Source organism: Theropithecus gelada, unplaced genomic scaffold, assembly GCF_003255815.1.
Source record: "Theropithecus gelada isolate Dixy unplaced genomic scaffold, Tgel_1.0 HiC_scaffold_16070, whole genome shotgun sequence".
NCBI lineage: Eukaryota > Metazoa > Chordata > Mammalia > Primates > Cercopithecidae > Theropithecus > Theropithecus gelada.
The window spans coordinates 21,796-31,610 of NW_020257847.1; the positions used below are offsets into that span (position 1 = coordinate 21,796).

Genomic DNA, 9,815 nt, shown 5'->3' on the forward strand with positions numbered 1-9,815 from the left:
GACAGGGTCTCACCCTGTCGCCCAGGCTGGAGTGCAGTGGCACCATCTCAGCTCACTGCAGCCTCTACCTCCCAGGTTCAAACAATTTTCGTGCCTCAGTTTCCCAAGAAGCCGGGAAAACAAGCATGCGCCACCACATCCAGCTAATTTTTGTATTTTTAGTAGAGATGAGATTTCACCATGTTGCCCAGGCTGGTCTCAAACTCCTGACCTCAAGCAATCTGCCCGCCTCAAACCTCCCAAAGTGCTGGGATTGCAGGCATGAGCCACAGTGCCTGGCCAATGTGGGCCTTCCGTGACTCAAGGATAACCTTGATCCTGAAGCTGACTTGTTTTCTAGATGACCTCTGACCTCTGAATGCTATTTTGACCTACATGTGACCTCTATGACTTTAGCGTTCTCTTGACTCTCCCTGATGTCTTCGACCCTGGAGAAACCACAATGGACTCTGAATGACCTCTTTAACTCTTCGATGATCTTTAACCCCCATGTGACCTCTCTGACCTCTGAATGGCCCCCCACTGACCTCTGGTGGCTTCCATAACCCTTGGATGGCCCTTGAGCCTGGATGACCTCTCTGAGACCGGATGCCTTTGTTCTCAACCCCCAGCCTCTAGGCACCAAGTTTTCTGGGCTCCCGCCAGGGATGTGACCCAAATATCTCCACGGGCCCCCTGCAGGTCTCACCGTCTGGTCGGTGAGGGGTGGCAGGACGATGGTTTTCTCCATGGTGTTCATAACCAGCTTCCACAGCTCCTTCAGCACTCGCTTCAGCACCGTCTTCTCACAGATTTTGGCAAAGAGGGTCAGGCTGGGGACGAGGGGCAGGTCTGAGAGAGGGCCCAGTTGGCCCCAACCCACAGATCCCCTTCCCTTAACAGGTGGGCAAGGCATTCCACAGATAGGAAAGAGGGCCCACAGCCTGTACAGGGACCCCTGGGTGATTTGATGGGGCTATGATATCTGATGCATGAAGAAAAGAGTGAGTGGTGGTTGGACTGGTCAGCAGGGACCAGATGGGAAGGGGCCTCAATGTCTGCGAGGAAGCCTTGGGCCTTATCATGAGGATAGGGGTAGTGGGGAGCCATGGAGTGTTCAAGAGGGAGACACAGCCAGACTTTCATGTTTGAAAGAACAGTGTGGGGGAGGAACTGAAACAGGAAGCATGGAGATCAGGGACTATGAGGGAGAAGGCCACGCCCAGGAGGAACAGGAGGGGAATGGTCAGAGGGCAGACTTGAAAGGGAAAACAGCAAAGAAATCGTGGTTGGATGGATAGGGGTTGAAGGAGACAGGCAGTCCACCATGATCCATCTGCCAACTGATCCAGTCACCCACCAATCCATCCCTCCTCCAGTGGTCCTTAATTCTCTATTTCTTTTTCTGTCCATCCATCTGTCCATCTGTTCATCCATCCATCCTTCCATGCATCCTTCTACTCATCCATCCACTTATCCATTTATTTATTCATCCACCCATCCATTCATCCATCTGTCCATCCATCTATGCATCAAAACATTTATTCATCCATCCAAATATTACTCAGCTATTAATCCATCCATCCATCGACCCACTCATCCACCCACCCACCCATCTGTCCATTCATTTATGCATCAAAATATTTATTTATCCATCCAAATATTTATCCACCTATATCTATCCACCATCCATCCATCTACCCACCCACCCATCCAACCATCCATTTATTTATCCATCCACCCATCTGTCCATCCATTTATGCATCAAAACATTTATTCAATGATCTAAATATCTATTGACCTATCCATCCATCCATCCATCCATCCATCCATCCACCCACCCATCCATCTATTTATCCATCCATCCATCCATCCATTGGTCCATCCAACCATCCGTCCATCCAACCATTCATCAAGTCAGCCTGCCGGACATCCATCCATCTATGCATCAATCCATCTATGCATCAAAACATTTATTCATCCATCCAAATATTTACCCAACTATCCACCCATCCATCTTTTTAAAACATCTATCCTCCATCTAGCCTTCTAAACATTTATCTTTTAATCCATGCATCCACCCACCTATCCACCCCTCATGTCACCTATTCATCCACCATTCACTCATCCACAAAAATATTTACTCACCAATCCTTCCAATTATTTGCCCACCCAACTTTCCATCCCCTTCATTCCACCCTCTACTCAGCCATCCAACTATCCAGTGACTACGCGGCAAACATTCCCTGCACACCCTCTCCAGCCAGTCCCTGGGTCTCTATGGCCCTGCCCCAGCCCCTCCCTGGCCAGCCCAGTCCACCTGGCCCGGCTCACTTGCTGTCCAGCAGGTCCATGATGGGCTGCAACACATTGTCAGCGTCCTGGGCCACGCTGCTGCAGGCACTGGCTGGCACATTGCCTGTGCCCTTAACCTGGCTAAGGATGTCACCCATCTGTTTAACACACTCTTCAATGTGCGGCTGGAAGCTGGGGACAGAAAGAAAAGGCTTAGACCACAGGAAGGGCTGGATGAGGACACAGATGCTCATCTTTGGTCCTCAAGGTCATATCATTAGCATCACAGCACATAACCGAGCAAGAATGGAGAACAGGCCAGACACGGTGGCTCACGCCTGTAATCCCAGCACTTTGGGAGGCCGAGATGAGCGGATCATGAGGTCAAGAGATCGAGAGCAACCTGGCCAACATGGTGAAAACCCGTCTCTACTAAAAATACAAAAATTAGCTGGGTGTGGTGGCGTGCACCTGTAGTCCCAGCTACTCGAACCCAGGAAGTGGAGGTTGCAGTGAGCCGAGATCACGCCGCTGCACTCCAGCCTGGAGATAGAATGAGACTTCATCTCAAAAAAAAAAAAGGGTGGAAAAGAATAACAGCAGAACCAGGCAAAGGGATAAGACGTTTGCCCACATTGCTCATTTCATTCTCAAAATCCTACCCAGGTACTATTATTGTCATCACCCCAACTTTACAGAGGAATAAAAGAATATATAAGGCTCAGAGAGGTTAAGTGACTCACCCAAGGCCACAACAGCAAGTAAGCAGTAAAGCCAAGATTTGAACTCAGCCTTGTCTAACTCTGAGCCTGCAATCTTCACCGCTACATCTGCTGAGCCTCCAGATGCCCCAGGCTCAGAGGGCTGAAGGCTGTTCCCTCCCCACTGCCCCCAGCCCTGGAGATGCTCCCACCTGGTAGCAAACACCCGGCTGAGCTCATCCAAGACGTTATTGAGTTTCACCTGAAGCTCCTTCAAGATGTCACTGGCTTCGGCATCCAGCTAACAGGGGAGAAGGGACATCAGGCCAGGTTCAGTAAGTATCCACATGTACTGGGCATTTTCTCATCTGACCCAGGGAAAGGGATCCCAAGGGGCTGGAGGGGAAACTGAGGCACAGTTGTGTTGCAAGCCTGGGTTTAAGAGCATGGTTGAGCTGGAATTCATCCCCAGGCCTGGTGGCATATGAGCTTAGGGGCCTGCAGGGACACAGTGGTGGGGGTGCCCCCTTCCCTTCTCCAGCCCTGCCCTGGCCCTGCCTCACCTCCTTTCCTCCCATGGCTTCGAACATCTTCTCCAGCTGAACTCGTAGCTGTTGAGTGTTGTTCATGAGGATGCAGGGCTGCGGATGGGAACAGAGAGGGGAGTCAGGCCTCAGGACCTCTCCCCAGATCCTCCCCTACCCACCGCCAGGGACCTCGGGATGGTTTCAGGGTCTGAGTTTGGAGGAAGCTGGGGTCCCGAGGGGTCACCTGCGAATGGAAGGCAGTGTTTGGGCTCAGGCTTCTGGGCGTGTTGTTGCTGGGGCATCTCTGGGGATTGATGGGGGCAAGGAGGACTCAAGTAATCCCACAACCCTAGGCCTGGTGGGTCCATAAGAGGGGCTGGGAACGCTGGGGGTAGCATAGTTTCCTGCAGGGGTCCAGAGCTTTGCAGCTCACACAATGAAGGCTTCATTTGCAACAGCCAGTGACACACTGAAGGCGTGTGCCCTCACCCTCAGATATACACATGAGACCCCCCCCCCCGACAGATACACAAACTCAGACATGCACAGCCAGACACAGTCATAGACACACCCTCACACCATGCACATTCGACACAGCCAGACTAAACCTGGTGAGACACACCCACCCAGACGTGCACAGTCACACACACACACACGTACATAGACACACTCACACTATATGCCGTTAACTCAGCCAGACGAAACATGGTCACACACACCCAGACACGCACAGCTGGACACACACACAAGCATACACACACTAACACTATAACCAGTTAACACAGCTAGATAAAATATGAGACACACACCCAGATGTGTACGGTTGAACACACATACTCACACATACATACACTCACACTATACCCAGTTAACACAGATGAAACACGGCTAGACACCCACACTCAGATATGTACAGACACACACAGACAGGCACACACACTCATGTTATACCCAGTTAACACAGCCAGATGAAATACAATCACACACGCACACTCAGACATGCAGTCAGACACACACACATTCATGCCATAGATACCCATTGAACAAAGCTAGATAACATATGATCAGACACGCACACTCAGATGTGCACACACACACACACGTGCAGTGTACCAGTCAATACAGACAATACACAATCAGACACATGCACTTAGTTCCCATACACTCAGACACACACAACTAGATACACTCCAATCACACACGTTCAAACAAGCACCTCTACACACACACACAGTCCAGTCAGATCACACACAGGTGGACATACATAGCCCCAGGTGTCAGGGCTCTGGGGAGAAGGGAGTCCTGGGGATGCTGAATGGGGCTGAGGAGGGGGATAGGTCAGGGGTTCCCTCAGGTCACCACTTTCTCCTTCTCCTTGGAGCAGTAGGAGGCGAAGTCCTTGGAGATGATGTCTGCGTACTGGAGGAGCACATTACTGATGGTCTGGGGAAGACACAGCGTGTGGGTGAGAAGAAAGGCTGGGACCAAGGCAGGCCCCAGTCACCAGGTCCCATCAAGGCCACTAGCGAGATCAGTGATGAACTCAAACCCTAATAGCACCTAAGATGGGCCCTAATAGCACCTAAGATGGGCTAGGCAAATTCTCCACCCAAGATGACCATCAAGACCTAGAGGAGATACCGCTTGATGAAGACGATCATTTTATGTAGACCCAGCTCTTTTTCAGAGCAACCAAGCATCATATTAACCCAGTCTCAACCACAAGCATGACCTCATCTCAAATCAAAAGCCAGTTCCTACTTGTAATCCCCAAGGTCAACACAGCCTAATGCCAGTCAATCAAACCTCAACCCCAATGATCCCAACCCTCAAACTCACCCCAAGACTCACTCAAATTCTGTATCAATCTCAGCACTCATTGCAACCTCAATCCCAGATCAAGACCCAACCCAACCTCAAACTCCAACCAAACAGCATTGCTAACTCGCACTAATGACCTCAATTCCAACCCTGATCTCAACCCACACCTCAATTCCAACCCTGATCTCAACCCACACCTCAATTCCAACCCTGATCTCAACCCACACCTCAATTCCAACCTTACCCTACACCTCAACTCCAACCCTAATCTCAACTCCAATCTCAATTTAAACCCTAATCCCAACTCCAACCTCCATCCAAACCTCAACTCCAACCTCATCTCAACCTCAACCTCAACCCAAACTTCAACTCCAACCTCAACCCAAACTCCAACTTCAACCCCAACCTCAATAACATCACCAACTCCAACCTCAGCCTCAACCTTAGCCCATCTCCAACTTAGACCTCAATTCCCTGACCCCATTCCCTAGCCCCAACCCTACCCACTCTCCCACACCTTGGCAAAGCGCCTCATGTAGTGCCCCACAATCTGGGGGTCGGGACACTCGAGTTTCTTGATGATTTCAAAGCTCTGGTTGAGTTGGGAGAAGACGTCCACCACGGAGCAGGAGAATAGGGCATGCTCTGAGGTCTGCTGGAACTGCAGGGGGAAGCAGGCCAAGAGGAAGGAGGAGATCAGCACCAGAGAAGCCCCAGAGCCCGACTCTCCCACTCTCCATGGGGAAAGCAAGAGACCAACTTCCCCAGGGTGAGATGGACAGAGGGCAAGGTTGACTTAGAGTCAACTCTAGAGGTGGATGCAGAAGCCATGGGGTGCATGGAGGTGTCTGGCTTGATGGAACTCACATTTCATAGTTGATGAATGAACAAAAGATTTTTAAAAATCATGAGCAAGACAAAGATGGCGGACACCTACCAGAGACTGGCCTCATCCCAAGAGCAAATTTCCCCTGAAATTGGACCCCAGTGGGAAGATTAGGAACCTGATTGTGGGTTGACCTTCTTACCCCATCCTTCTTGTCTCGCTCCAGGGCACCGTGCAGGAAATCCCGGGACACCTCCTCATTCTCGTCCAGCCACTGGATGACGAAGGGTTCAAACCATCTGGAATGAAGAGCCAGGGTGGGGCTCTGCCACCTCTTGTCCTCCTCAACCTTTGCACTGCCTGGTTCTGACCCACTAATGAGTGGAGCTACGGCTGCTCCTATTCTCCCTGGAGCTCTCCCTGCAGCCTTGAGTGGCTGCTCCTATGCTCGCCTCCTGCACTGAACCTTAGTTACTTTGCTCACGAAATAGAATGAGTGGCCCCTTTTACAGGAGGGCCCAGGCCTGCGGGAATCCTAGTTCAGATAAACTGCCTGTGGCAAATGAATTTATTCTCTGAGCCCGCCTTTCTTTCTTTCCTTCCTTCCTTCCTTCCTTCCTTCCTTCCTTCCTTCCTTCCTTCCTTCCTTCCTTCCTTCCTTCCCTCCTTCCCTCCTTCCTTCCCTCCTTCCTTCTTCCTCCCTCCCTCCCTCCCTCCTTTCTTTTCTTTTCCTTTCTTTTTTTTCTTTTCTTTTTTTTTTTTTTTTGAGACGGAGTCTCGCGCTGTGTCACCCAGGCTGGAGTGCAGTGGCGCGATCTCGGCTCACTGCAAGCTCCGCCTCCCGGGTTCAGGCCATTCTCCTGCCTCAGCCTCCGAGTAGCTGGGACTACAGGCGCCCGCCACCACGCCCGGCTAGTTTTTTGTATTTTTAGTAGAGACGGGGTTTCACCATGTTAGCCAGGATGGTCTCGATCTCCTGACCTCGTGATCCGCCCGCCTCGGCCTCCCAAAGTGCTGGGATTACAGGCTTGAGCCACCGCGCCCGGCCTCTTTTTTTTCTTTTTCTTTTTTTTTTCGTTTTTGAGACATGTCTTGCTCTGTTGCCCAGGCTAAAGTGCAGTGGTGCGATCATAGCTCACTGCAGCCTTGACCTCCTGGGTTCAAGTGATCCTCACACCTCAGTCCAAATAACTGGGACTACAGGCACGTGCCACCATTCCTGGCTAATTTTTTTTTTTTTTTGTCTTCTTTGTAAAGATAGGATTTCCCTATGTTGCCCAGGCAGGTCTTGAATTCCTGGCCTCAAGTGATCCTCCCACTTCGGCCTCCCAAAATGTTGAGATTACAGGCATGAGCCACCGCACCCAGCCAGAGCTTTCATTTCTTGTACAACAGAAGACTATCCCTCTGTGCTGTTGGGAGCAGTGAACGACACAGCACAATTCTCAGGAACTGGTGGTACCATACTATTCTCCAACACACAGCCCAGGAGTCAGATGTCCCGAGTTCAAATCTCGGGTCTGTCCTGTACTAGGAGTCACCTTGGGCAAGGCATTTGGCATTTATTCACTCATTCATTCTATTTTTATATTAATTTATTTTCTGAGATGGAGTCTCACTCTGTTGCCCAGGCTGGAGTGCAGTGACACTATTTCCGCTTACTGTAACCTCTGCCTCCTGGGTTCAAGTGATCCTGCTGCTTCAGCCTCTCAAGTAGCTGGGACTACAGGCGTGTGCCACCACACTCGGATACTTTTTTTTTCTTTCTTTCTTTTTTTTTTTTGTTTTTGTTTTTGAGACGGAGTCTGGCTCTGTTGCCCAGGCTGGAGTGCAGTGGCGTGATCTTGGCTCACTGCAAGCTCTGCCTCCCAGGTTCACGCCATTCTCCTGCCTCAGCCTCCCAAGTAGGTGGGACTACAGGCGCCCGCCACCACGCCCGGCTAATTTTTTGTGTTTTTAGTAGAGACGGGGTTTCAAGGTGTTAGCCAGGATGGTCTCGATCTCCTGACCTCATGATCCACCCGCCTCGGCCTCCCAAAGTGCTGGGATTACAGGCGTGAGCCACCGCACCCGGCCAGTTTTTTTTTCTTTTTTTGAGATGGAGTCTCACTCTGCTGCCCCGAGATCACTGGTGTGATCTCGGCTCACTGCAACCTCCGCCTCCTGGATTCAAGCAATTCTCCTGCCTCAGCCTCCCAAGTAGCTGGGATTACAGGCGCATGCCACCACACCCGGCTAATTTTTGTGTTTTTAGTAGAGACAGGATCTCACCATGTTGGCCAGGCTGGTCTCAAACTCCTGACCTCTGATGATCCACCTGCCTTGGCCTCCCAAAGTACTGGGATTACAGGCATGAGCCACTGTGCCTGGTCAACTTTTGTACTTTTGTAGAGCTAGGGTTTTGCCCTATTGGCTAGGCTGGTCTCAAACTCCTGACCTCAGGTGATCTGCCCGCCTCGGACTTCCAAAATCCTGGGATTACAGGCACAAGCCACTGCGCCTGACCCATTTGTTCATTTCAGAGATGGGATCTCACGATCTTGTCCAGGTTGGTCTCGAACTCCTGGGCTCAAGTGAGCCTCCTGCCACAGCCTCCCAAATTATCGGGACTACAGGCATGTGCCACTGTGCCTGGCCATTTGGCATCTTTAACTCTCCAATTTCTTCTCCGCAAAATAGGAATTAAAATGATCCCACCTTAACTCATAGAATTGTCAAAAGGATAAAATGAGAAAGTCACATGGTTCCTGCTGCTGTTATGACTATGAATTTTCTGGGCTGTAGGAGTCAACTGCTCAATGGCTGAGAGCGGAGAACACTGGATTCAAGCCCCACCCCTGCCCCTGACGCCCAGGTAACCCTGAGTAGGTCAGTCCTCCTCTCTGGCTTTCCTTCTAGCTGTCAGCGCTTCAGTTCTGGCTTGGGCTGGGCTTGGGGCAGGGGACTTACGCAGGGTACTCAGGCACGCGGTCCTTAAAGGCGGGAAGTTCCGTCACATACTCATTGTAGAGCCATTTCACCTTGAAGTGGAGGTTCATGTAGTCAGCACTCTTGCATAGACGATGCTTGTCGTGCTCTGGCCAGGGACAAAGAGGGTGGCACAGCTGGAAGGGTCTGCCACCCTGTGTCTCGGCAGAGAGGCTGCCCACTCTGGCCATCACTGATGTCCAACTCAGGCATGAGGGTACAGGGCACTCACAGCCTTGGAGGGGACACAGAGGTGCAGCCACCTGGTGTGGCCAGGCTGGGGAACACTGGGGTGGGAAACTCACCCTCCATGGCATACTTCATGTCTTGGGCAAACAGATTCCACATCACTTCAGCGCTGATTTTACCCACATTCAGCTCCTGGGGAAACCTGGCAAAGTCGTGGAAGTATAAAACTTTGGCAGGCAGAAGGCAGATGGGATGGGCTGCTTTGTCCTTCCCTGCCCCACAGGGGAGTGTAGGGTAGGGTAGAGGGATTTGGGTTCAGGTTCCCTCGTAGCCACTGCTGACTGACTCTGCACTAAGGCTTTGCTTCTCTTTGAGCTTCCACCCACTCATCCATCTGTCCCTCCATTCATTCATTCATCCACTCATGCAACTATCCACCCATATATTCAACAACTAATTTATTCATCCATCCATCCATCCATCCATCCATCCATCCATCCATCCATCCAT

At 51.1% G+C, this 9,815-nt stretch overlaps 1 protein-coding gene across 1 annotated transcript in view; it reads right to left on the bottom strand.

Annotated features, from left to right (window-relative positions):
- LOC112617344 (protein unc-13 homolog A-like) overlaps positions 1-9,577 on the bottom strand; it is a gene marked incomplete at its 5' end in the record, with an annotated part of 31,342 nt that extends 21,765 nt beyond the window's left edge. The window contains 9 exons of the mRNA XM_025374102.1: positions 689-812; positions 2,314-2,466; positions 3,188-3,276; positions 3,539-3,616; positions 4,862-4,945; positions 5,841-5,984; positions 6,352-6,448; positions 9,099-9,225; positions 9,422-9,577. Of these exons, the coding sequence (XP_025229887.1) occupies positions 689-812; positions 2,314-2,466; positions 3,188-3,276; positions 3,539-3,616; positions 4,862-4,945; positions 5,841-5,984; positions 6,352-6,448; positions 9,099-9,225; positions 9,422-9,577 (1,052 nt within the window). The remainder of the gene's footprint in view (positions 1-688; positions 813-2,313; positions 2,467-3,187; positions 3,277-3,538; positions 3,617-4,861; positions 4,946-5,840; positions 5,985-6,351; positions 6,449-9,098; positions 9,226-9,421) is intronic.
- Between the last annotated feature and the right edge of the window lie 238 nt (positions 9,578-9,815).